General features: G+C 46.1%; 1 protein-coding gene across 4 annotated transcripts in view; it reads right to left on the bottom strand.

Moving 5' to 3' along the window:
• The window catches only part of LOC105487544 (phosphodiesterase 10A), a 661,304-nt gene that overhangs the window by 317,096 nt on the left and 316,681 nt on the right, over positions 1–27,527 (bottom strand). The window contains exon 1 of one of the 4 annotated variants that reach the window (XM_011751003.3): positions 13,957–14,827. The exons of the other annotated variants lie outside the window; for them this stretch is intronic. Coding sequence (XP_011749305.2) covers positions 13,957–14,827 — 871 coding nt within the window. Of the gene's footprint in view, positions 1–13,956; positions 14,828–27,527 lie in introns of those variants that run through there. 4 annotated transcript variants of the gene reach the window in all.

Genomic DNA, 27,527 nt, shown 5'->3' with positions numbered 1-27,527 from the left:
GAGGACTCCAGCCATTTCCTGATATCAGCGTTTCCAGAAGCTGAACTTCCTGCAACTACAAAGAAACACCTTTCCCAGCCAAATGGATGCTCTCAGCAGCCTTTCTCTTCCTTTCCCGACCGGCACCCCCTTGGACATCACTTGCAGAGGCTGCCTTTTCGGAAAAGACTGTCTCAGAACCCACGGAAACAATGGCTACGTGTCTGGGCACTTGCTCTCCTCAAGGCACTATTGCAAACACTTGCTATATATTACCTCATTTAATCTTCACCCCAATCTTAACGACTGTAGCAAATGAAACGACTGCAATGCAGGAGCTCGGTAATTAAGCACTCTAGGTTATAGTGGTGTTTGTTTAACAAATATAGGCATGCACATCTCTTAACACATCAGACCATCCACTGTTTCTTACTGAGAAGTCACAAAGCACAAGAAAACTAGTGACAAAGGCCAGGAGGATATCAATTAAACAAAGAAAAAAAGAGCAAGGGTGAATTACGTCTCTTTCTACACACATGCCCTCTCTGAAGCTGATCTCCACCTAATAATACTGGCATTCAGAAAACTTTTAGGTCACCCCAAAACCTAGTACTCAATGCCTTATTCTATCAGCCATATGCAGTACTTTCCACCAGACTGCAACACAGATACAAGAAGTCATAACAATTTTGAATCACACACACCTCGCTGAAATACATTTAAAAATGGACCAACACAAAACAAAGAAAATTCAAAAATCACACAGGATAAAAAAATGGACAGATTTCCTAACGATGGCCCTCACAAAAGGAACAGAACAGTGTTACACAACACAGAAAGTGCCAAAGCTCTGCACGCACAGTCAGGTCGCCTGAGAAATGAAATCAAACTAGGGCAGTAATATTATTCACAAAGAATAACCTTTCACACAAAGGCACTCCAGGTGGCTTGCAAAGCCTCTGAAGGATTTCAGTGCTCCACGGAGCGAAAGGACCGCGCAGCCACCTTCTACTCACCCATCCCCATCCCAGGAGCCACTCCAAGAGAGAGAGAGCAATCGCCACCAGGGTTTCCCCAGAACAGTCTCCTGTGAGAAAGGGGTGCCTTACAGAAAGAGAACTGGGTGAGTGCACACTGACAGGCCTGTGCCTTTCAGAGACTCGGGTGTGCCCCAGGGGTTACCTGAAGAGACCTCCCAAGGAGCTTGCAGCTCCAAGGAGAAGCTTGCAAGGGGAGTGAAGACAGAGGTTTAAAGGTCAGGAAAGGGTTCTCATAAAATCCAGTAACTTGGAAGGAAGTCGCAGCTAAAATAAAACCAAGGAGTGGACTAGAAGGAAATAATATTAAGTGATAAGACAAAGAAAGCTGTCACCATTAGAAGCAGAACACAGGAAAATAAGCAGGATGATATCCAACCCAAGGAGGAAGAGTCAGTGAGGGGACAGCAAAGAGGCCGGCTGAGACACTCCCAGCAACAGCATGAGCTCTAAACCCCAGGGAAATCCAAGGTGGAAGGCAAACATGGGGATCTAAATAACTCCAGTGTCCCCATGAAGGCCCGGCCAGAGGGAAGGCTTTGACCCTCTCGACCTGGGCAGAAAGCTCTCCCAGAGCAGAGTTCTGGTCAATCGAGACCTATAGCCCTGGTATAGAGTGCAAAGCTGCTGAGGAACAGGTACAGGAGTGCCCACTGCCCCTGCTGTCCAGTCAAATAATCAAATCACTGTCACAATAGAATACCTTGTAATAAACTGCTGGGTCCCCCTTTAGTGGTGTCATTAAATGGCAATACCACTTGAGGCTATATTTGCATTCACTGGAGAAGCGCTAGTATCTACAGTTCATGTTTCTACAACAAGGCATCCGGTTTCTTGCTAAAAAGTAGTGATTTCTACCAGATGAAACTGGCTGGGCAGCTCTCCAATGGTTTAAACAATAGTTCACATCTTAAGTATGAAACCATCAACGGCATCAGTCAAAAATTATATTAAAATAGAAGTGTTGTTTTCCATGTTCAAATCTGTGCATGACGTCAGAAAGGAGTTGATAAGATAACCACAAGGGGTAGGGATGCGTGCAATTTTTTTAATATTCATCATTTGACATTTTGGGATCTTGTGTGGGAGAAATAAGTGGGAGGCCAGAGGAAGACAGAAATCAATCAAATTTTAGGGGCTGACAAATGAAACCATGATCCCAGGAGGAAGATCAAAAAAACATGACCCACTAATGAACACGTGAACAACAAAGTAAGGCAATTCAACATTAATTCGATACCACCTGGGTAGCTTCTTGCTAATCCTGAAATTTAATTGTTGAATGGGAAATAAGTTATATCATTCAAAAATCAAAACATATAAGACGGAGTGACACTGAAAAGTCTCCCCACAACTCTGGTTTTCCATCCCCCAGGACCCCTTGTCCCTTCCACCTCCCTTCACTGCCCAGCAAGTGTTACATGAACAGTTTCTTGGGTTTCTTCCCAGTTTCTTTATGCAATCACAAATACAAGTATATGCTTTTATTGTCCTTTCTAACACAAACATGTATGTATCCGAGTGTGTGTATGTATGTTGCTTGCACCTCGCTTTTTCCACATAACAGTGTATCTCGAAGATCTTCTGGACATTTGTTTTCACTGCTGCAAATGTTATTTAACCAGGTCCCTACTCATAGATAGGCCGTTAGATTGTTTCCAATGTCCTATTTCAAACAATACTGTACCATATTCATATCTTGTTAAGTCACTTTGCCTATGTGTGAGTATGTCTGAGGGATAAATATCTAGAAGCAGAATTATTGACTCAAGAGGTATATGCTTTTTTTTTTTTTTTTGAGATGGAGTCTCTCTCTGTCGCCAGGTTGGAGTGCAGTGGCATGATCTCAGCTCACTGCAACCTCCACCTCCTGGGTTCAAGGGATTCTCCTGCCTCAGCCTCCTAAGTAGCTGGGACTACAGGTGCATGCTACTGTGCCCAGCTAATTTTTGTATTTTTAGTAGAGAGGGGTTTTCACCATGTTGGCCAAGATGGTCTCGATCTCTTGACCTCGTGATCTACCCGCCTCAGCCTCCCAAAGTGCTGGGATTATAGGTGTGAGCCACCACACCCGGCCAACATGCATTTTTAATATTGATGGATACTGCCAAACTGCCTTCCTCGGTAGCTACACCACTTGATACTCCCACCAGGAAGGTACAGAAGCACCTGCCTCCTCGTGGACTTGCCAACAGTGTGTTATGAAGTTCATGAATATTTGCAAATGTCACAGGTGCTATTTTCACAGGTGTTATTTTCAATTGCATTTCTCTTATGTGAATAAGGCTGAGCATCTTTTCATGTTTTTAAAGAGCCATTTACTTCCCTTTCGCTGTGATTTGTCTTGTTCATATCCTTTTACTATTTTTTTATCAGGCTGTTCTTCTTTTTTAGTCATGTCTAAGAGCTCTTTTCTTAATCATTTCTAGGAACTCTTTATATATTAAGAAGGTTAGCACTATGCTGTGATAGGAGCTGTAAGTGTTTTCTCTAGGGCCACAATTCAAGTACAACACAATTGTTAACATGCTGTTGGAGCTTCTGGCATGCGATGGGACTTGGAGAAAGATAGGTGGAGAGGCAGGGGAGGCACCAGGGCCTGGGCAGGAACATGCTAAGACCTGGCTTACAGGATTTTGGGCAATACCAAGGTGTTTCATTTTGTTTTTTGAATGTGGATTAACTTATCAATCTTTTCTTCTGGGTTTTTTGAGTCCCATTTAAAGGGTCTCCCCACTTCAAGGCTAGAAAGGAATTTCCTCATTTTTTTTTCTTTTTATGGTTTCCTTTTTTACATTTAAATATATATATAAATTTCACATTTAAATATACACATAAATATACATACATATGTACACATGTAATCCATTTGGAATTTATCCTGAAGGTCCACTGCATGGAATAATCTATTTTTACTTTTTTCTAGATGACTACTTAGTGTCCCCAAATCATTTATTCAGTAGTCTATCTTTGCTTCTCCTATATGAAATGACACTTTGAGCATCCTTTAGATTCCGCCATGTGTCTGGGTTTACTACTTTTCTATTCTGTTGCATTCATTTGTCTACCTACCCACATGCCAGTACCACTTGTCTTCATTACTGAGGTTTTATAAGTAGGTCTTTAATCTGTCTTCAAAAATTAGATATATTTAATCATGAGAAGAAGAGTATAGTCCTAAAAAGCCATGATGACTGATCAGACAACTTCTGGTCCTGGACACCAAGAAAATTTGAAATGTATATAACCCTGAGACACCAATACACTATGTAATTACCACGTCCAGGAAGCCATAGTAACTAAGCTCTTTTTTGTCGTTGTTCTTTTTGTCTTTTGAGGCAAGGTCTCCCTCCGTTGCCCAGGCTAGAGTGCAATGGTGTGATCATGGTTCACTGCAGCCTCAACCTCCCGGGCTACTTTTTTTTTTTTCTTTTTAGAAACAAGGTCTCACTATGTTAACCAGGCTGATCTAGAACTCCTGGGCTCAAGCAATACTTCCACCTCAGCCTCCCAAAGTGCTAGGATTACAGGCAAGAACCACCTCGCCCAGCCTTCAAGCCCTTTTGGATATCACTTTAGATGTTTATTTCAGAAGCTACTAAAATATAACACCGAAACACAAATTACATCCTATACAAACAACTACAACTTGAATTCTATATTATCATGCTGCTTTTTCCCATTCTGCACCAGCCTCCACCCGTCCCTGGAATGCAACTCTGCAGTTACCTGTTAGTCTGTGTTTTTCCAACAGAGTGAACTGCTCTTTATGCAAAACTGCTTCTTACACAGTACTTACCAACTTTTAAAAGGCCAAATACGCTTGTATTTTTATAAATAATTCATCATACTCAAACACGTCAGCCCTTCATAAGCAACACTTTCGCTTTGCTATGTAGAAATGTTTTCATCAAAGTAAAAAGCTTTTTATCACTGCCCCAGGAAATGCAGCAGAGGCATCCAGAACGCTCTAAACACTTATCTCCCTCCTTCCTGTCAACTCAGGGTGGCTGCTCCATGCCAAGCCATGCCCCAGCAGCTCGCGCATAAGAACACGCTGTGTTCACAGTAGCTCAGAAGCCCCGGTCACTGGTGCCAACGAGTGTATTTGGATCACATGAAAATATGATGCATGAAGCAAAAATGAAGTTTCAAGTCATGCCGGCAAAATTTTACAATCACATTATTTATTTCATTATTTATTTCCCTTTAGGAAAATTAATCTTGTAAAGGACGATTTCAATCATATTCCCTCACTTAAGCGCCTTCACTATTTATTCATTCATTCAACTTATTTTGCTTGGCAACGTGCTAGGCACTGAGGTTAGGAAAATGAATGAAACACACTTCCCACCCGCAAGGAACACGTTGGCTAATAGGAGACAAACATGAAAGCAGACAATCGTAAGCACCAGCAAACGATGGAAGGAGGATGAGCGGACCATGACGAAGCCTGCGAGGATGCAAGGAAAAGGGGTTCCAGGGCACTGGTGGCAACTAAGAGGAAAGACTCGCAGTCAGGAGGACACCATGACACACGGCAGAAGCAGCAGCCATGCGCTAAATCACACTGCAGAAGTGGAGAGAGACAGTGGAAAGGCCAGAGAGCTGCAGGGCCTGAGAGCTACGCAGGAGCGAAGTGGGACCTCCGTCTCCATCCCGGGGCACAGCTTTCCCCACCATGCGTGCCTCTACCAGCGGCTCTCCAGATCGCCCCTCATCAGGTCTGGATCCCTCATGAGCCAGCAACTCCAGGACAGCAAGGCACAGCTCTGTCCTGGGTTTATATTGCCAGTGATGCAGATGGAAACCAATGAGCAGGAAACATGTGATAAATATCTGTATGTCATGGTATCTTCCCCATACCGTGCCCTCTGGCACCTCCCCACTCCTTCCCCCAATGCAAAGCTGGACTCGGTGCGTAAGGAAGACCTGATCCACCGTGTCAGCTTTCTCCATCCCTTCTTCTCTACACAAAGCCCCCCAGCCATGAGATCGTCCTACTCCAGGAGCCCTGACTTCTGGCTGCGCATCTTGCGCCTGGCACCTCTGTCCAGGTTCTCTCTCCTCTCTGGAACCTTGCCTCTCTGGAACCTCACTCAACTCCACATATCAAACACTCTTCCGCCCTCAAGACACCACTCCAATTGGACTCTACCGGTCAACTTGCATCAAGATGCGTATCTGAATTGTGCGTACCTTTGTGTTTGGTATATTTTTTAAATGCAGAGTGTATTAACATTTACTCTGCCAGCCCTTACTCCGACCCCCCTGCACACCGGTACTGCATGTCTTCCTAAACTATTAAATTAATGGCATTACTTTCCTTCTAAAACGTTCCCAGTCACTCCCACCATCCTCCTCATTGTCCTGTTCCTAGCATCCCAATTCCAGTCTCAGCAAGGCTGGGCCATCCCCTGGCAGCTGGCCTCCCGTTCTCCCCCACCCCACCCCTGCTTCCCCAGGCCCCACTCTCCTCCTCGGCTCATTCTCAGGTGGCCACAGTCCCGTCCAGCTGGGAGAAATGGGGGCCAGAAGCTGGGGAAAGCACTGTGAATTTTCCACCTTCACAGCAGCGCCCACACTGGTTCCTTCCAAGGTTCCCTCTCTGAGGAAGAGGTTTCCTTCTAGCATCCAAAGCCATCTCATGTCCCCCACATTCTACTCGTCCCGTTCTCTTTAAGGTTTGTTTCTACCTATCTTCCTATTTCTTCAAGCTCCTTTTCTTCACCAAATCAACATTCCCAAGTCAATGCTCCATGCAGAAAAAGCCGGCATCTACCTGCCCATGGCTGAGGTTCAAACAGCCCCGTCTGCCATCCTCACCACAGTGGCATCAGGTATTATCCATGCCACTCCACTGCAATCTCCCGACCAAGGCCACGGACGACCTCCTTGCTGCTGGAACTCACCTGCTCTTTGGAGCATCTGGCTTCTTTCCTCTTGAGGCTCGGCTTCTGAACTCCAGGGCGTGCTCCCTTCCATCTCCGGATGTCCCCGGGTCACTCCTCTCCAGGGTGCTCCATAGCTCTGCCTTCTTCTGTCCTATCCTCTGGCTTCTGCTCACTCCCACTATTCACTCCTGGTCTCCATTCACGATTGTGGCTTCAGCGACTACCTTGGTGTTGCACAGTCCAAATCTCTCTCTCTAATCCGGTTCATAGCACGGAATTCCAGAGGGCCATCCGTTCGTGTGTCAAACTTCAGCCAGGCACTTACATTGCACCCAGCTATGGTTCATTAACCAACTCCGTCTGTATTTCCCTCAGAGTCAAAATGTCAGAGGCATCTATATACTGTCCTTGGGGGCATCCAATCCCATGATTTTAGATGCTGTGACTGCAGTTTCTATGCTGCGGTCTTGAACGATTCTTTGGATCAAATCCTCCCAGGCTTTGTTTATCCAACTGCCTTCCTAGCATAGGCATCTCAGACTGAACACCACCAAACGCCACGCCTGGTTCCTTGCGCACCCCACGTGCTCCTCCTCCAGGCTTCCCATCCCAATCCCAGTGAACGGCCCCACCATTTACCAAATCTTTCCAGCCAAAAACCCAGGCGTGGATTCTTGATTCCTCTCTCTCCCTTGACTCCCCGTATCCAACCCACCTGCAGGTCTTACACACACCGCCTCCAAACACCTCCTGAACCACTACGGCATTTTGCTTCTATTATCATCGCTGTGATCCCAGTCACCACTGCTCTTGTCTTGACTATGACGGTAGCTTCCATGGACTCCCTGTATCCATGACAGCTCCCTTGATTCATTCAGCCAGAATGAGCTTCTGAGATAATAAACCATGGATCACTCACCTGCTCAAAACCTCCCCAAAACCTCTGCCTTCATCCAGAGTAAACTGCAGTTTTTTCCTCTGACTGCAAAGCCTTCATCCAGCCCATTTGCCACTTCACGTGCCACTGTCTGGTGGGCTCAGCTCCAGCAGCACGGCCCTCATCCCGCATCTCTGCCTTGTGAGTCCCCTCTGCCTAGGGTGCTTTTCCCCTGATAACTGAATGGCCTTGTCATTCAGAGGCCATTTCTACTGCCCCTGTGAAGAGAGACCTGCACAGAACAAGGCAAGGAGCCACACAGCCGCACAGGCCACTTTCAGTGTGCATTCGCTGTGCAGCTCTCTTGGTATTTTTTGTTTCTGGTTCTTGTCTGCACCACCAGAATGCGGGCACCATACAAGCAGAGACCATCCCTACTACCAAGGAGGCTGCTTAACACATAGTAGGTGCTCAATTCTCATACTTCCCATTCTGATACCTCTTTCTCTAGGCATATAACTACTCCCATTCCAACCCCAACACACACACACACACACACACACAACTTTCCAATCCAGAAACTGAGGAGTCAGATGTCTCCTGCCTTATCTAACCAGCCACCCAGATGTCTGATTAACTGCTACCTCCTGCTTGTATCTCTCCCGACCATTCATGTGCATGGCCCCGTCTCTGGTCCAACTCCCACCTCTTCTCACGTGCCAAGGACTCTGCCACCAAGATCAGCCCTATCCCTCCAGTCACACAGAATCCTAGCTCCAGCACGGAGGGCATTCTTTCTACCTGTCTTCCATAGCTGTTTCTATACAGTCGTCTGAGGGGTCATTGTAAAGTATCCTTAGCTTAGCCTAAATAATCCTCTGTCCTGTCTTATCACCCGGGTCCCCAACCTACCACCTGTCCAGGCTGCTTTCCACCCTGCAACCTCAGAAGATCCTTTTCCCTTGGCTTCAGAAGGTCCTTCCCAGACTTCTCGCAAAACTAAGGCACTGCCTCTTCCCACCTTGTGAAACCTTTCCAGGACCTCCCAGTCAGAGGCCATCTGCTTCTCACTGTCTGCAGAGTGCCCTGCAGCCTGTCTGTGGGTAAACATGTCTGTGAACTCTCATCCATCTCTCCCGTAAGCTGCGTGCTCCTCGAAATAACTGATATTGTCTCATACACCTCGGAATCCTGAGTCCGTAGAACAGAGGCTCATACAAAGGAAGCTTTCAAAGAGTGCTTGTCGATTTCTAGGTTTCTTGAAGACAGGCAACATGTTTGGTTCTGTTTAGATTTGTTTTGGCTTTCATCTCTGAATTTCCAACACAAGTATTTGAGTACCTTCTCTCTGTGTGTCAGCCACTGTTAAGAGTCTCAGGGAAACAACCAAAAAGACACCTGCCCTCAGGCTCTCATGGAGCTTCCTTTCCAGAGAGGGAAGGCAGGCAATAAACAGATAAGCCAGTAAGTGAGCAAGATAATTTCAGCAAGTGGTGAGTGCTACAAAGAAAGCAAGAGTACTGAATATCTTCTGCCTTCCTTGCAAGATTATGAGTTCCTCTGTCACTGTGGAGTTTTCCTTTAGGCAGACTTAGAGACATGATCAGCTGGAGGAGTCTAATTTACATTTTAAAAGGAAATTAAAATGTTTTGAATTACAACTAAGAGTTTTCCTTTTAAGGGAAAATACTCCGTTTTACATGAAAATTATTTTTTCTCTCAGATTGCATCAGCTGTTTTGAAACAAACAAAAATTAACAATGTATTCATTGGTGAAATGTGCACCACACTATGTTTAACCTGCTTTATAGTAAACAAAATCCTAATATTTGCTTGACTATCTATTGCACTGATTTTTTTTTTTTTTCCTATTGGAGTGGAAAAAGTTTTACGTGCAGAAATTATCTAAGACTAATAGGCCGATTGGGATAGCAGATGACACCATCTTCTAAAGTTTCTACTGCTTCTCATTTGAATTTTCTCATGTACGTTTCTCAAAACTAAAAGTGCAATTTCTTGAAAGTAAGCATTGATAACCTAAAGAATCCCACCAGTTTAAACAGCTCTGCCCTTTGGCCTTAAGCCCTTTCTGATTTCCCTACCAAAAAATAGGTCACCCTTCCACGGAGGACTGTGACACTCATGTCCACAACCTGGCTCTGTAGGAAAAAGTCACACCTTGCTTTGTTGGTCATCTTTGTAGGTGTCCATAGCTATATTTCAAGTCCTTTGAGGGACCTGGTATCATTATTTTAACCTCCCTCAAACAATTTACACTCAGTAGGTACTCAACAAGTGTCTATGAGTTGGCTGTTGGCTGATTTAGACCCATTTCTACCGCTGAGTGTTGTTCCTGCATTGTTCTGCGACCTCCATCTCCCTGAGCCCACAAACAGAAGTTAAAGGCGAAGTCTAGTGTAGTTTGTACGTGTTAAACACATTTGCTCTTAAAAGAGATCGTATTTATCTCAGTTTGTTCAAGTGTTGGTCGCACGGTATCTTATGTCTCAAGAAACAGTAAGAGTGGTTACTGATGAGTGCGGAGCACATTTAAACTCCACAATTCCTGGGAACATACACACCTCCTGTTTTGAATATTTGGGAAATATACAACCAATTGTACTCTGAAGCTATCTGCAGTCTGCATTCACAATTTTATTTTCCTAACTTTCTCGGTATCCTCCTTGACCAACCGGGGTTTTCCTTTGTCTATATCTCTTTATGTCATCAGAGTAGCTAACCAGGGAAACACAAACAGTGAGAGGTGCAGGTGTATTTGTGGCTTCTGACTCTTCTCCTTATTCACAGGTGTGCCTCAGAGTTTCTAATCTCGGCACGTCCTGCAGCCGTGTTACATCAGGGCGGCCACAGTGACCACTAGCGCAGACAATCTGGTCTAGACAAATGCCACTCACACTGGTTTGTCCCACGTTACTTCTCCTCTTTCCACTGCACAAGCAAACACTGGGCTCTCCAGACACAAGAGTATTTCCTACCCCAATGGCAACTTTGCTAACAATGAAGTATGAAGCTGGGTGCCTGAGGAAGAGCCCAGAGGTCAGCAATTAGAGGCAGATGGCAGGAGATGAGGTGAAGTCAGGAATGGCCTGATAAGGGCAGAGTAAGGGCACTGGGCATGGTGGCCACTGACCTGTGGACATTAATGTCAAACCTGCTTCTAGGGTACTCCATCTCTATTACTGGATGGCAAACACCTCCCACAGCAGCTTCGTGGCTTCTACTAGGCTTCTTTCTTTCTGTCTGTCTCTGGGGCCTGGGTCCTGGCAGTAGCTCTTACTAAGTGTTGTTTGGTGCATGAGTGAGCGAACCAGCCGGTCAGTGTGAAGAGCCAAAACGCAGAGCTAAAATGGACAGAAGCAGAGCTGGCATGTCATACCCTCTACACATGATTTGCTTTTGATGGTAATAAAAATAAAACCAGCATTCATACAAACTGTAACTGGACAAAACAGCCTTTGCATGACAACTTGCATATCAGACCAACAGAAGATCAAACTGAAAGAAAAAAAAAAAGGGAATAACACTCAACAATTAGACACATTTGTATGCATTTGGGCATTTTTAAATTTTTAGGGAATCTAGAAATTCTTTTTCAAAAGACTGATTTTTTAAACGACAAATAGCACAAAAATCTGTCAAACGTCGGTACTTTAGCAATTCAGACCAGTGGCTTGTCATGCAGCAACAGATAGAAATAAAGACCCAAAAAGTAGAGGTAAGAGTGTCAGAGCAGAAACTGGCTACTCTCCTTTAAGAATCCATCTATCCCCTTCCCAAGCTTGAGTGAAGTGGGTCTGATAATTGATTTTGTTTAAAAGTATCTTCTTGTTTACTACCTTAGTCATGTCCCAAATAAGACTGTCCTAACCTTTTGCTCCTGTTCAAGCCCAAAGCTACTGCTCAGGGCAGGGTATGGGGCAAGGAGGCCGCTCTTGAGTGTTCCCTGATGAGTATGGTTTCTCTGACGCACCAGCTTCTCCTGGCTGGGCCTTTCTGCAGAACAGACCCTTCTCCTCTCCAGGTATTGTCTTCCTAAAAGGAGAGCGTCCTAGGAATCCCAAGAGAACTCCACCCTCTAACCAGAGCTGCAGATCTCTCTTCCCCTCCAAAACATCCAGCATGGCCCTGAACACACGAGCCAACAGCAGTTCCAGCAGCACCAACAGAAGCCCCATCATTTCAGGACCAGGGGCTTTTTCCAGAAGCCTGGAATCCCGTGCCTCAGTAGCACCCTTTCCCCCAGAGCAGCCTGTCACTGCAAGGCAGAGCTGACTTCAACTCCCCACCCCAAATCAAAAGTCAACTGAGAAAAGTAGATGTTTATTTTTTTAAGAAAGAATTCACAAGCCCACCAGTTAGGGTACCGGGAGGAACCCCAGTCCTAGACCAGGCCTATAGGCTGATCCCAAAATCCCCGGAGAGGTGGTGGGGCCCCATCCTCTACCACCTTCAATGCGTGGCCAAGGGGCACTTCAGTAAGGAAAAGTGCTTCTACTGACCACATCTCTGGCCAACAGAGAAGGCCACATGCTCTGTCCATGCACACCCATCTCCACACCCCTTCCCCACCTAGACTGCAGCGGGGGTGGGAGGCAGACACCTGGGGGAGGACTTGGGGGTCAGCTGGGAGCACTTCACCCACGCCCGGCCAGCCAATCAAGTGAGAGCAGCGAGCCCTCACAGGTGTGCGAGAGGCTGCTGACCACGCGGCCGCCGTGGACTGGCCCATGCCTGGGAACCGGGGTTGCAAGAAGCGGCCGATCCTGGCGCGAATACGCTCGCCAGCCGGGGGAGTGCACCCCAATGGTGCCTGGGCGGGCGGTGAGCTTTGGCCGCAGGGAGGGGCTCGACCTTGGGTGCCCTGGAGGCCCGGGTCGGTCAAAGCCTGGGAGTGAGCCGCAGTTGGGAGCGGGAAACCGAAACAGCAATCCTGGAAGAGCGTCGGCCCGGAGAAGGCGCCGCGGAAACGCGGCTCCTAAGCGAGACTCAGACAAAGGCTCGGGTGCGCACGCGGTGGACGGTGGCTCCGGAGCCGCGTTCTGGGCCGCGGGAAACCGCGCCCGCCCCGACTGGCGCCGGAGTCGCCCGGGGACCCATGGGCGCGACCTCCTGGACCAGGAGGTGCTCCCACCCAGCCCCGCCGCGGTCTTCCCGTCCTCACCCTGCTCGCCCTCCATCCGCGACCGCGACGCCCCCCTCCTCCGCGCACCGGGCGCCTCCTCGTTCCTCACCGTCTCCCGCCTGCCTGGTTCCTTCTGGCGAACCCCTACCTTGACTTTTCTGCTCAGTCTTGTCCCCCAACCCGTGACACGCCTTCTACCACCTCTGCCCCAGCGCGCTCTCAGCCCCGCTCCCGCGGGTGGCGAGGAGGAGTGGCCACGCCACAGTGGGCCTGGGGGCGCATCCCGCGAGTCGGAGGCGGCGGCGCCTTTCTCTTCCACCCTAGCGACCTATTGTCCTTCCCTTTTTTCTACCAGCCCGGACCCCAGAGAAGCCCGGGACCAACAGGATGCGGCCCGGGGTGGGGATGCGTCCCCTGGGTGGAGGTGCACCCGTTTCCACCCCGCCAGTCCACGCTCTGGATGCCGGTCACTGCGAGGGGTGGGAGGCTGGGCGCCCACTCCGAGTCCCGGAGAACTGCGGTGCGTTCACAGTTGGAAACGCGGGGTTCCGAGGCCCTGGCCTCCCTCACCGCGGCTACAGGGACCCGGTGGGCTGGACCCCCAAGTAGAAGGAAGCGCATCTGCTCCAGCCAAGTGGCCACAGGCTCAAGAGGGAACCTAAGTGGTCACAAACTTTAGAGTATAAATACGCGCCGGACGAGTGTGGCCAGAAACGCCACGAGGGGCGGAGAAGCAACCGGCAGGTCCCGCTCGAAACGCCCAGCTCCCGCCGCCCTCCTGGGCCGCCCTTTCCCCGAGGGCACGCGAAGCCTGAGAAACCCCGGCGTCCCTGCGCGGCCGAAGCTCCCGCGCTTCGCCAGGGGCACCGGCTCCTCCCCTCCAGAGAAGCCCGCTTGGCGCTCCACGCCCAGGCACGGGCACCTCGCTCGACACCCGCTTCCCACCCAGCAGTCCAAGCCCCCCACCTGCCCCCTAGGGGATGAGGAGCCGCCCCACCACCGGGGAACGGGGAGCAGGCCACTTACTGGGGCTCAGGAAGCACTCAGTCAGCCTTCGGAAGCAGCTCGCATTATTAGAAGGTCCATCTTCCATGTCGGAGCCGAAGAGCAGCGCGGCCGCGGCGGCGAGGGCGAAGCCGGCGCCCTGGGGACGCCGCGGAGTTCGGCCGCCGCCGCCTGGGCCGGCGCCGGGGAAGCTGGGGGAGCCCGCGCGGCGGGCGGCCTGGCCGAGTGGGAGCCGGGGCGGCGGCGGCGGCCGGGGCCCTGCACCGGCTGGGAGCAGCAAGCCCTGGAGCGCAGGCGAGAGGAAGAGCCGCCGCCGCCCGCCGCCGCTGCCGCTGCCACCGCCGCCGCGGTGACTACTGCTGGTGGGGACGCTCAAGGGAGCTGCCTCTTGTCGTCCTCCTCCTCCTCCGCCAGCATCGCCGCCTCCTCCCGCCGCCGCCGCCGCCGCTGCGCCCTCCCTTCCTGGGAGACGCACGGGGAGGTGAAAGGCAGATGAGGAGGGTAGAAAAGAGGGAGGGGGCGGGGGGGGCGGCGGCCAGAAGTAAAAGGAAGATGGAGAGGAGGAGGGGACCCGGGAGGAGAAGGCGAGCGCCAAGGGAGCGCGGGCCGCGACCCAGCCGCAGCCGCCGCCGCGCGCAGAGAGGGCGCCGGGGCCCCCAGCTGGGCTGGCGCGGCCTGCGGAGGAGGGGGGCGGGCGCGGGGGCGCGGCGCGCTCGGCCCGGCCACGGCCAGGCCACTCGGGGGCCAGGCCCGGGCCCGCCGCGCTCCCCCCGCCGGCCGCGCTGCGCCGGGGTTCCGGGCGGAGTTTGCCGGGGCCGCAGCCCGGCTCGTCCCCTGCCGCTGGCGGGGGACCCTGGGGGCGGGGAGCAAGAGGCTCCTCGGGGCTGGCCATGGTTCCTCCCCGGGCCGCGGAGGGGGCAGGCCGCCGGCGGGAGGGGCGCGGCGGGCCGGGGCTCGGTGGGCTCCGCCCCCGCAGGACCTGCCCACCCTTGCCGGCCGCCCGAACCGCTGCCTGGTCCTCCTCTCTGGTATTCGGCTTCCCTCCCAGTCTAGTCTTCACATTGTGCTCGGCTTGGGCTGCGGGAGGACCCGGGGCCGGGGGCCAGGCCCCGGCGACGGCGCCTGGCTACCCTCAGGCGCGCACAATCGGCGTCCTCCCGGGCCGGGGAGAGGGACGGCGGAGACCCTCCTTGCAGGCGTGGCGTGGTGTGTGCGCGCTCCGGCGGCTGAGCCTCGGCGGCTGCTCGAAAGCAGCGGAAAAAAGCGCCGCAGTGCCGCTGCCCGTGGAGGCGGTGGTGGCGGCGGCGGCAGAAGACGCCCACTGGCGGAGCAGGCGCTCCCCACGCCGCCGCCGCCGCCGCCTTCCGCGCCCACGTAGCGCGCCCCGAGGGACTCGGCCCCTGCGCCAGGCTCCCGCACCCGAGTGAGCCTCTGCGCGCTGCCTGCACCCGGGGCCGGGGAGGGCGGATGGAGCAACAGCTGCGTCTCTGCCCGGCCTTGTCACATCTGGGTCCGGTGTTCCGGAATCTAAATCCTGAGTCCTGCAGCTGCTCCAGCTGTGCGTTGCTGGGCGAGCCACGTCGGCCTGCCAGTTGCCCAAGCCAGGGAATCCTCCTGGTGGCGGGCCAGCAGCTCCAGCCCCGCTGTGCTCAGTCAGAGCTCCCGGGAGAGAGTTCCAACTCGGACCTTTGGTTGGAGTTTAAATCAACTCACAGTGTTTCCCATAAAGTAGGGTTTGCAATACGGTTCCTCCCCAGGACTCCCTTTCGGATACTCACTTTAAAACCAACTTCGTGTGCACAAGCCCAGTTTGCGTTGGTTGGGGTTAGAGAACGGAAAGGGCAAACTGTGGCCAAAATGAGCAAGACTGAGAGATCATTGTCCCAAACCCTGAGACCGCCTTGCCATCTGCGGCTTTCTTGGACACCCCCATCCCCTTCCGTACCCATGAATCCAGGCAGTTGCCACTGAAGGGAAATGAGCCGCCCAATGGGCGCTCAGAACTAGGAGCCGCCAGAAGTTTGGGGAAGTTGGAGCGCAAGAGCGCACACAGATGCGCAGGTGTCCGCGTTCGGGCAGGCACGCGCTGCGGGGCCACCGTGGCGCGCTGGGTCGGAGGAGGGACGGTGGCTCTTCTGTCCCACGGTGGCACGGGCTGTCCGGACTGTCTGGACGAGTCACCTTCCCCGGAGTGGAGCACACGCGCCAAAGCCCAGCTTTCACGAAGGGCCAAACGAGCGCGCGCTACGGTGCAGCAACCGGGCTGACCCAGGGCCCTGGGCTCCCGGTGTGTGCCAGGTCCCGGGGCCATTTCTCGCCCGCCACATTTTCTTCTTTCTATCCAGTTTCACATGTATTTTTATTTGAAGCGTGCTCCAGATTCCTCACTAGTCAATGCTTTCCCCGACTCCCATCTAAACTCCCCACAATGGAAAATAACACTTCTGTATTTGCACCAAGCTGAGCAGTTGGGATGCGAGGGACATGCTGGGGCTCCCCTCCCCCAGTAAAATCCACAGATGTCTCCGCGATTGCCGGATGGATTCTGAGCGTCGCGTGTAACGGGCAACAGCCTTGGCACTCACTAGGTCAGAATCCCTATATTTGTGGAAGAAGAAAATGATTCCAGTGACTCTTACCTTAGGGGCGCAGCCCTTGTTTCTGAATTTTTTCGGCAAAGAAAAAACTAAAATGATTGAGCCAGGCTGCCGGCAGCCTCCCGGCTTCACGCTTCTCTGGCCGTGCAGATTCCATTCCAGTTACTTTGCTGCGAGTCTGCAGTTTGTGCCGTCGTGGCTGGACCAGGCAGCAAGGGTCTGGGGGCTGCCCACACGTTTAGGGAAGACGAGTTTCTCCTCAAGTGTTTATTGTTCATTCCTTTACACGCAAAATTGTTTCTCCTTGTCATTTAAGTTTCTTTATTTGCATCTTGGAGTTATTAAAACTATTTTTCAGTTCCAAGAAAATATAAATTTAACTTGCCTATAAGCCCCCTTGTGAGCGCAGGAGACGGGGTGGGAAACACCAAATATTTGTCCTGGGATTCCTTATTAAATCAGGAGGCAACCTTTAGAATTTTCATTAACCCTTTCCCAGAATCAACCTCCTGTTTACCTTTCGTCCTTTTCTCCAAGTGCTTGCTGGAAGGGACGTTTTCCTGGACAAATTAAAAATCACAAAGCATAACAACGGAAGAGAAAACAACTTGAGGAGGGGTTTACTGATTCGCTCTGAGATTTTCATACATGATCTCCCTCCTTCATCCTGGTGTCCACGTTTGTTACTGTAAGTCTCAGAGGCATTCAGTCACTTTCTCTCCTTCATGAACTTTGCTTAGTTGAAGACTTTAATGACAAAGGCGCAGACATACAGGCTCCGTCACTCACCCGTGCTCAGGTGCTGCGCGCCTGGAGAATGCGCTGCTTGCGGATTCCTTTCCTTCCCTTTGAGTTTCTTTACTGACATATCAGAAAAAGGAGAGGGCTGTGACACTACACTTTTGTTACTCCAAACCTTTTGTGAATAAAGGCACCGGCCCATAACTGAGGGAACACTGCGTTCTGACAGTTCCCATAAAGGCTGCAATATAGTTACATGACAAAAGGTTATTAGACTATAACACAATGTAAGCATACTGTCATTAGGAGAAGAGGAAGAGCGATGGCAGAAATGCACAATGTTGCAGTGCGCTCGGTAAAATAAACCATTTTCCTTACTTTCAGCTGAGGAAATTCCAAGCCCACGTTGCAAAGAAAAAAAAAACTAAAAGAATATTAAGAGGGTAGTTAACACCAGGTGCCAAAATAATGATGACCATCATTTTAAAAGAATATAAAACATTTGTCTCTGCCTTTTACCAAGGGAAATGATCAAGAGTTTTTTATTGCTAATGAAACTTTAAATTAATGGAGCTATACAACCATAAGTACATTTAAATTCTCCAAACATTCTTCTATATGTTGTTATTTTTAAATCAAGTTAATTCTATATTACTTTTAGTATTTATGCCTAACATTTATTTACAGAGGAAATAATATCTGCCTGATTGTTACTTAATTTGGATTTTATGTTCATAAAAACATGCGTCTAAGTAGAGCCTAAGAAATTTTTAAATGAGGATTTTCCTTTAAAAAGTATGAAATTTCTTCATGATAATTTAACCATGCACCCATTTTAATAATCTAAGAGTTAGGTTTGTAACTAACATGGTTAATATTTTATGAAGTTTTTGGTAAACGTGCAAGTCTGTGTCTTAACTGATTTTATTTTACAACTGTGGGCATTAGTACTTACAGTTGTAAATTTCACATCATTGATTCTTGAAAACCCTGTTTCCTTTTTAAAATAATAACCTTTCTTTATGAATATATAAAACCAAAGAAAACTAAATGTTAAACTCATCTACTTATACAGATGTCTACCAAAATGCATGTTCTCTTTACTGTGATTTTAATTTTTGTAACTTATTTAAAATGCATAGCAAAATAAATCACAAGCAAGTGTCTGTTGTTCCCAAGCTCAATAAAATCATGTGAGTTTTACATGTCGGACTTTTTCCATTTAATAGCTACTAAATTAATGTAAATGTCATTCAGGGGTGATGTGTCATATCACACAAACTCTCTCCATTCTAATAGGATACTTTATTTACTACCTGGTGTCATTAAAATGGAGTTCAGCTTCCAGGCATTTATTCACATCCTCCCGACCCACCACCCCCGCAGTCCCTCACTCTAGTTTTTAGTTTGTATCTCCAGGAAACCTCCTTCAATTTTTCTCATCCCTAATTCATCATAGCTTTGTTGTCTCGACTCCTGGAACTTAATGTATTTTTTTCTGCACATATCAACATGTTGGGTTAAGTCTCTTGTTAAGAAAGTTAATGCACATGTAATTTGCATTGACAGCTCCATTTTAAACAGCTTGACATCAGGGAGACTGCCTCTCCAACTATTCATAACCTTTAATGAAAGCCAACACACAATAGGCACTCAATAATTGCTGGCCTTCCTGTCACCTGAGTGCCAGCTGATTACAAATTTCCATTACTATTGATGTTAACACATCTTGACGAAAGTAAGGGATAGCTTCTTACAGTGTGTTGTTATAGTCAAACCCAAAATAAAAGGCCATTATAATTCTGGTTTTAAAAATATTATTAAAGTCAATACTTTATAGGGGACAGCCTTGAAAACAGACCAAGATGATAAAAGCAACTCCTTTAGCTACCACCAATATTCCTAGATCTTCAGTTTCAATTAAATTGTTTTTATTTATTTTTTATTTTTTATTTCCATAGGTTTTTGGGAAACAGGTGGGGGTTACATGAGTAAGTTCTATAGTGGTGATTTGTGAGATTTTGGTGCACCCATCACCCAAGCAGTATAATCTGAACCCAACTTGTAGTCTTTTATCCTTCACTCCATTAAATTATTTTTATTAATTCCAACCAATTAATTGTAAAACAAATTGCAGTTGTGTTATCACTTTATGTTATAAAGCAAGTAAAAACCAGTATAGGTTACTTATTATTTATTTAATAAACAGAATAGTTTTTAATTTTTAAATTAGAATTAGTTCTAATTTTTAAATTTTAATTAAATTAGTTTCTAATTAGAGTATTTTTGATGATATGCAAATGGTTAAAACAATATTTTGAATAGGTGTTAAGAATCCATTCTATTGGAGAAAGGGGTTATGTGTGTTTCTTTCTTTTTTTTTTTTTTTAAGGCTTCTTTTCAACGGCAGAAACATGTGTTTCTTGATTAAAGTAAGACCCAAGTGGAGATTTTCACTAATCAAAAGAAAAACATTAATTATCTCCTGAAAATAATCTCTGCATAATGGCTGTATGTAGCCATGAAGATACTGGTGTTAAAAAGTATTGCTGAGATTATACAATCAATACTAAGTTCTTAGGATAACCATGTGAATATTAACTCTATTATATAACATTGCTGTGTTATGACACAGAAGTAGATTTCAAGGATGTTGCCATTAAAAAATATCAAGTCACTGTAGAAATCTATTGGCATTTGTAGAGTGCTGAAACAGTTTTCAGTTCTCAAACACAGATACAAGTTAGAACACAACCATCAGTTCTGCTTAAATAATCAACGCTTTCACCAAACTTTTACAAGTCAAATATATAAATTGTGTTTGAGACTGTGTTTTAAGAATTAAATAAAAGCAGTGTGAGATAATTATATATCAATAAGAATAATAAGCCTAAAAGAAAATACTTCTTAAAGAGAACTAAAGTCCAGTTTAAAGCTTTTAAATAGAAAGTGGTCATAGAGAGACATTCTGGATGAAAAGGGTTGGCTGGGGGCTGAAATTATAAAGGATGGTATGCCCTGATTACTCTATGGACACCTTTTGTACAAATGGGTCTACAAGTCTCTCAAGGGTTGCCAAAATTGCCACTGAGTTTGTCTCACCATGATACTACCTCAGTGCACATACGAATTACTATGCGATGTTTGAACTGTGTATTGTTCCCGTTACTTGAAATAAGTAGCTCTTCATCTGTTACTCTGGAAACTTTGTCTTGCAAACATTTTAAATGCTGATAACCCAATTTTTATAATAGACCTTGACATGTATACAAGAGGTTTGATGCAGTTACAGGAGAAAGAAATGTTGTTGGCTCTTCCAGATTTGTCTCAGACGTAAGGATTAAAATGGCTCATTTAATCCAGAGAATTGGAGAACTGATTCCTTTCTCTTTACAGAGAAAGAAAGGAAAGAAAAGATAAAGAAAGAGAGAAAGAAGGAAAGAAGGAAGGAGAAAGAGAGAGAAAAAGGAGGAAGGGAAGGGAAGGGAAGGGAATGGGGAATGGGGAATGGGGAGGGGGAAGGGGGAAGGAAGAAGGGAAGGGAGAGGGGAGGGGAGAGGAAGGGGAGGGAAGAGGAAGGGGACGGGAGAGGAAGGGGAGGGGAGGGGAAGGAAAGAGAAAAGAAGGGGAAGGAAAGGGAGAAAAGAAAAGGATCTAAGGCATGGCCTGAGGCACAAGTGAGTACTGTGAGTTTGTTCTGGTCTAGACCAGAATTGGACTGGCATTTTGGGACACAAAGCTAGGCAGGGTTCATTCACATGAGCGAAGTGTTCCGACATCAGACCTTGACTTTTGCACAGTTTTTAATGAGGAGACAATGCTTTTTGTCCCTGAGCTTCTCTTATTCAAGTGCAGAATGGAAAAAGGAGACAGAAAGTTTGATGCAGGGATCAGGCCTTCTCAGCTGCTGATGCTTCAAGAAGCACCGTAGTTTCTCAAGGACTGTAAGTTACAGAAGGCTCTGGTCTAGACTGAGTCAGGCCTGGTTGCTGGCACACACACAGTCTACCCAGCATCTGCAAGAGCAGCCAATTGGGAGATGTAAGTAGAAATTTGTATATTAAATCTTTTGAATGAAGCCGTATGAGAAAAAAAAACTCACAGAAGCCAAAAGATGAGTGACCTTGTTTTTTCAGCTGTGTTTGTTATCTATAGGACTGATTGGTGAGCCAGAGACACCTGGCAATAACTCTCAGACTGGGAGTTAAAGGAAGGGGAAGTTCAGACAAGCAGCATATCTTCCATAATCCCATTGCCATATTCATTTTATTTGGCTCAGAAACTGGGGTTTAATAACTTTGCGTTTTACATGCTGCACTAATATTGCCATCATCAACAAAGGCAAGGTCAACAAAGGAGGATCTCCTCCCCGGCTCCAGAGCTCTTTGGCACCGGCGTGATTTTCCTAATGGTGAAAGATACATTTGAGTAGTAATTGATTAGGGTTTTATTGTTCCTAACTACAGCCAATGAGTACAGCATGCAAACTAACCCTTGCAAGTCTCCTGAATTGAAATCACTGTCTCCTCACTTGACTCCAGGTATCCAATTAGATTATTATGACCTACCGGTGGCATGAAAGCTTACTTTTCTCCTCCCTCCAACACTCCTATTTATATAGGGATTTCCATTGGAAATTTCCAGAGATCTCTACCCAGGAATATTGTGCTTGTCCTGCCCTATACTTTCCTGATTTGAAACATTCATAATAAATCTCAATTTTACTTTCTACATATTATAAGAAATTCATCTGCTGAGCCCAGAGAACCTCAGGCTGAAAGACATCACTAACATAACAAGGCAAAATTCAAATTTAAAAAAGAATACACCAAGGCTAAGTGGCATTAAAGTATTTGTGGATTTTGCTTTCCATGTCATACTGGTCATTTTTTAAAGGACTCAATTGTCCCCAGCCCAAGTATGTGCACTAGCGGTTGAACTGACCGGAAGGGACACCTGGAAGGTTGCATTTGCAAGAAGCTGCAGCACCTGGCAGGGAGCCAGAAGAAATAATCCAACCACACACCGATGGTTGAGGGCTTCCGGGGAATCAAAGAGAGAAAGCTTCCAGTGGGTAAACAATTTGCACATTCCATGTTGATTTTGTATATCCCTTCCTTCCCAAAACGACTAACAGCAGATCTCTGGTCCTTATGTGAGCATCTTGATGCAAGGATGCAGCTTGTTTTATTGCATGTAGACTGACAAGCCCTAATCCACCTCTTAACACGAGTCACAGAGAAATGCATTTCAGCAAAGTACAGGAAACAAAGGGTGGCTTTAAGACAATTATATCATAGTTACCATAGAGCTGCTGCTGCTTTTTTCCATCTGTAACATAAAGGCCTTCCCACAGGTACACTGAGAAATATAATGGAACATCATTAACTTGGATTCAACTCATTTGATCCTAAAAGTTCAGGCAAGATTAACATGTGCATTCTGAACAATTCTCTTGCTTGATTAAAAATTTGGAATTGAACAACCAAAACCAAGCTAAAAATTACTGTAATTTTTATCTGATAATCTTATGTAATTGACAAACAAATCATGATATAATCACCTTAATTTAAATATGAATACTTCCTATAAATATCTTTTTCTTGTTTCTGGAGTTACCCAGTATCAGTGACATTGTTTACGGGGAAATTTGTCAAGTTAGGAGTGGTAAACAGGGTTTAAGATTCCTGGGGTCTTAAAATATCCCAACCTGTTAGCATTATCCATACTTTCAGTGAAGAATGAAATGGGTTACTATAGTAGAGTCTCACAGTGTTCAGGAAGTGCTGATCATATTATCTTAGAGCTATAAGATGTCCCTATTGATCACATTTCATTGCCTTCTCTCTAATTTTTGGTGTCTAACAAATGGCATTTTATAAGTCTACAGACTAGGGTTATCTGATCCATCTTTCAGATCAGATTGTTCTGGTGAAGAGACTGATTTCCTAGGTTTTCAACATATCAGTGTTAGAATCACCCTTTTTGGGTAAAACGTTCACTAACTTTTTTTTTAAGAATCAACAACAAATGATGCTTACTACAAATTCCTGAAGTCTACTTGTTTTTGTAAATGTCATCTGGTGATAGGCTAGAGTGAAACCCTCTTCTGTTTTTTTAACTACCTTGATTAAGCTTTTCTAACCCTCTTCCCCTGAGACAGGTAAACTTGGTAATTTTATTATTTTGGGAATACAGTAAGCACAACGACCCATGAGTGATCACAGAATGAGCAAAACCCCTGAAGAGCCCAATTTTAGCCCAGGTGCCTCTGCCCATTTACTGCCCAGAACTGAACCTGAGCCCATTCACATGGTCACTTAGGATTGGGGTCCACCTAGGAAGAGGAAGCCAGCCACCCATGCTGCCACCTTCCCGTTGACTGCTGTGTATATCTCTCCATGACTGTGTTTAGCGTGACTGCACTCAAAGGACCCAATTAATTCACTTCCATCACTACTCGTAGAAGCCCTCAGAGGCAGCTTTAATAGCTAGGATTTAGGCTCGTTTTATAGATTTCGCACACATGGATTATAAAACTGATGAAAAGCAGCTAGATGTCACACACACACACATATATACATAGTGTGCTTTATATCATATATATGTGTATATATACATATATACAGTGTGTGTGTGCTTTATTCTCTAAGGCAGGATGTTTATATTCAGTATTCACAGATTTCTGTATTTCTTAAAGCAAGATCATTTTGTAGGGGCACCAGTTAAAATGCTCTCCCCATATAAAAGCAAGTTTACAAGTTAAATATCTCTATTTTATAGCGAAGTTAGTAATATATGCCATGAAACTCTATCCCATCTGTTTTCAGTCAAATTATATTACTTCAGTAACCATAAAGTACTGGTGAAATCTGATCTTATGTTTTTGAAATCTGATTTAGGCAAATCTCATATAAACAAGTTTTCAGAAGAGAGATCAATACATGGAGGTAAATCCGTGACTTGCTAAGATATTCCCATGAACCTGAGAATTATTCCTCCATTTACAACTTGATTTCATTGACAGTAAAGATTTCCACAGTTTATCAGAAACTCATTCATTACATAAAGGCATGCGTTTCTCATATATACCTTCCTGGTCAATGGTATAAGGCAAGCTCTTTAAGCCTGGCCAAAACCTTTAAGAATACAGACGCTCCTCAATTTAGGGCAGACACATCATAAGCTGAAAATACCCTAAGTCAAAATGCACTTAATACACCTAACCTAACCAACATCAGGGCTTAGCCTAGCCTGCCTTAAATGTGCTCAGAGCACTAGGGTTAGTCAAAACCACAAAGCCTATTTTATAATAAAGTGTTCGATATCTCATGTAACTTATTGAATAGTGTCCTGAAAGTGAAAAACAATGGTTGGATGGTGATATGGTTTGGCTGTGTCCCCACCCATATCTCATCTTGAATTGTAGCTCCCATAATTCCCTCATGTTGTGGGAGCGACCCAGTGGGAGATAATTGAATCATGAGGGCAGTTTCCCCCATACTGTTCTCATGGTAGTGATAAGAGGAAACCCCTTTGCTTGGCTCTAACAATTCTCTTGTCTGCCACTATGTGAGATGTGCCTTTCACCTTCTGCCACGATTGTGAGGCCTCCCTGGCCACATGGAACCGTGAGTCCATTAAACCTCTTCTTTTGTAAATTGCCCAGTCTCAGGTATATCTTTATCAGCGTCATGAAAACAGACTAATACAGATGGGTACTTAAGGAACGCTTTCTACCGTCCTTTAATGATAGATGAATACCTATCATTTACATACCATCATAAAGTCAAAAAATCTTTAAGTTGAACCATCATAAGTTGGGAACCATTTGTAATTCCAGCAATTCACTGTGACTGACTGTAGTTGCCAGTCCTTTTTGGTTGTAAATGAATACTCCCCTCTACACCTTTGCCATGAATTAAATAAGGTAACAGCAGGGACCACACCACTCCTAGCAGTTCAACCTAACTAACCACTTAAGTCTCAGACCTGTCATATCTAGGTGAACTGACCTGGAAAGTAGTCACTAAGTATGGTATAAGGCTGAAGAAAATAAAATTAGCGAAAATGTCAACTTTTCAACAGATAAACTAGATTGAAGAAGGAGAAAGGGATGTGCACTTTAGAACTAGATATGGCACAGATTCCAGGAATGATTAACCCTTAGAGCATGTATGTAGAATTCTATTTACAAAAGCCAACATGGTATCCAGTATACAGGTTCTTCCAGGAGTCCATAGCCCCACGCTGATGCATACTATTCCAAACTGAGAAAAGCATAGCCATGCAAGTTTTTAATTGTTTTCTTTCATGTCACAGCAGATTTGGATTTATTGTAGCTTCTGTATTGGGTTTGGCAAGGTGAGGGTTAAAACCGGAGTTTCCAGGGTGAAGCCTGAGCTGCTGTCCGCTGTACCCAGACAAGGCGATCTCCACAGACCTTCTCACAGCCCTATAATTCAGGCCTCTTCAGCCACTTCTGGTTTCAGAATATCAGTCTGTGTATTTATTTGTACTTTCCCTTATTTTACATGTTAGTTTTAGCAATACATTCTCTCTTCACACTTTCATGTTTTGTTTTTAAATTTTTATCATGTGTATTTAGCTCCTTTATTTTTAGTCTTTCTTCTTTAATAGTGAAGGCATTTCTGCCAATACAGAGTTTTTTCCTGAGTTGAGTTTTTGGGGATTCCATAGGTTTTAAAATAAAATATTCCTTTCTTATATGTTTCTAAATGGTTTTAAATTTCAGTTTTATTATTCTCTTTGATCCATGGGTTATATAGAAGCAAGTTTATGAATTTCCAAATAGTAAAAAATATTCTCAGCCATGTTATTAATTTAGTTTAGTTTTGGATTACAGCAGAATAATGTGACTTGAAAGATCTCCAATTTTAAATTTGTAAAAAGTGTTACTGTGTCCATAGATATGATCATACTTTATAAATATTTCCCAGGGAAGAAAAACCTGAGCTGGTCAGAGGCACAGAGAAACAAAGATGGGAGCCTTTGTTCTAAAGACTCATTGCCCAGGTTCAAATCTTGCCTTTACCCCTTTCCCATTCCACAATTCCCCTGGACAAAATACAGACTTTTGCCGAACTTCGTTTTCCATCTTTAAAATGGAAGCATGGAAACAATAGCCATGTCTCCTCTTAGCGTTGCCGTGAGGATGACTAAGATTATGTGTATGGAAATGCCTCCAGCGGTCCCTTGCGTGCAGCAGGCACTCAGCAGGAAAAGAAAGAAAGAAAAAAGGCGTGGTTCTGGCAGTCAGAACAGACCTGGCCTTAAATTCTAGATCTGCCACATCCCAGCTGCCTTTGGAAGTTACTTTCTGTTCTGAGCTTCCTGCTGATGTGCAGTGGGGAGAAAGCGGAAGTAGCTGTGGGGATTCAGATTGACATGCGTGGGAACCGTGAGACCACTGCTGGCCTTAGAGCGAACGCCTGCAAACAGACTGGCTCCTGCTGTTTTTATGAGGACTATAAAATGAGAAAACGTAAAATGGCTAACTAATGATCTTTTCCCCTAACTCACTCTTCCTAAGGGACTGGCCAGGACAAAGGAAAGCCAATGGGCTTATCACAGAAGAAGAAGAGAAGCTGCTAGCAGCTCAAAATGCCTGAATTTGGTATACTTTTCCAAACAAGGGCACCGAGGCAGAATGTGTACATAGTCGCCTCTGAAAGTTGTAACACTCACTTCCGGCATCAACTTCCAGTTAGGGAAGTTCTCCTGCTTTATGGGTTCATCCCTTCCCCAATTCTTAAAACTGGAAGGTTTTTTTGTTGTTTTCAGAGTGCCTCCTTCTTGTTCACTCTTAGACGCCACACTTTTCTCTGAGTCGTTGCGTTGTCCATCCAGGTGCCCACAACACACACCAACCCACTGCAAACAAGACCTTTTCTTCTGGGAGAAAGCATCAACATTTTCAAGATTGAGTTTTCCGAATAACTCATCTTAGTAACAAGAAGGGGGTAAAGACAACAAGATAATTTAATACTAGAAAATCAATAGTTTTGTCTATGCCTATGCCTGTCCCAAAAGTCTGGCTACATTTGCAACGTAAAATTGTTATTCTGAAAATAGGTAAATCTTGTCTACTTTTTCCCAGCCTGAGATTTAAGTGTCTGCTTTGTTTGTTTGTTTTTGTTGAACATGTGCTAAGCAGAAAGACCAAACCATAAAATTTTACATTTCATCCTTGGAAAATGTAAATAACATTGGACTGCATGCTGGAAGACTAAC

The sequence above is a fragment of the Macaca nemestrina genome, chromosome 5 (genome assembly GCF_043159975.1).
Source record: "Macaca nemestrina isolate mMacNem1 chromosome 5, mMacNem.hap1, whole genome shotgun sequence".
Lineage (NCBI taxonomy): Eukaryota > Metazoa > Chordata > Mammalia > Primates > Cercopithecidae > Macaca > Macaca nemestrina.
The sequence above is the reverse complement of the archived record's forward strand: the minus strand, read 5'-3'. Positions and strand labels throughout refer to the sequence as shown.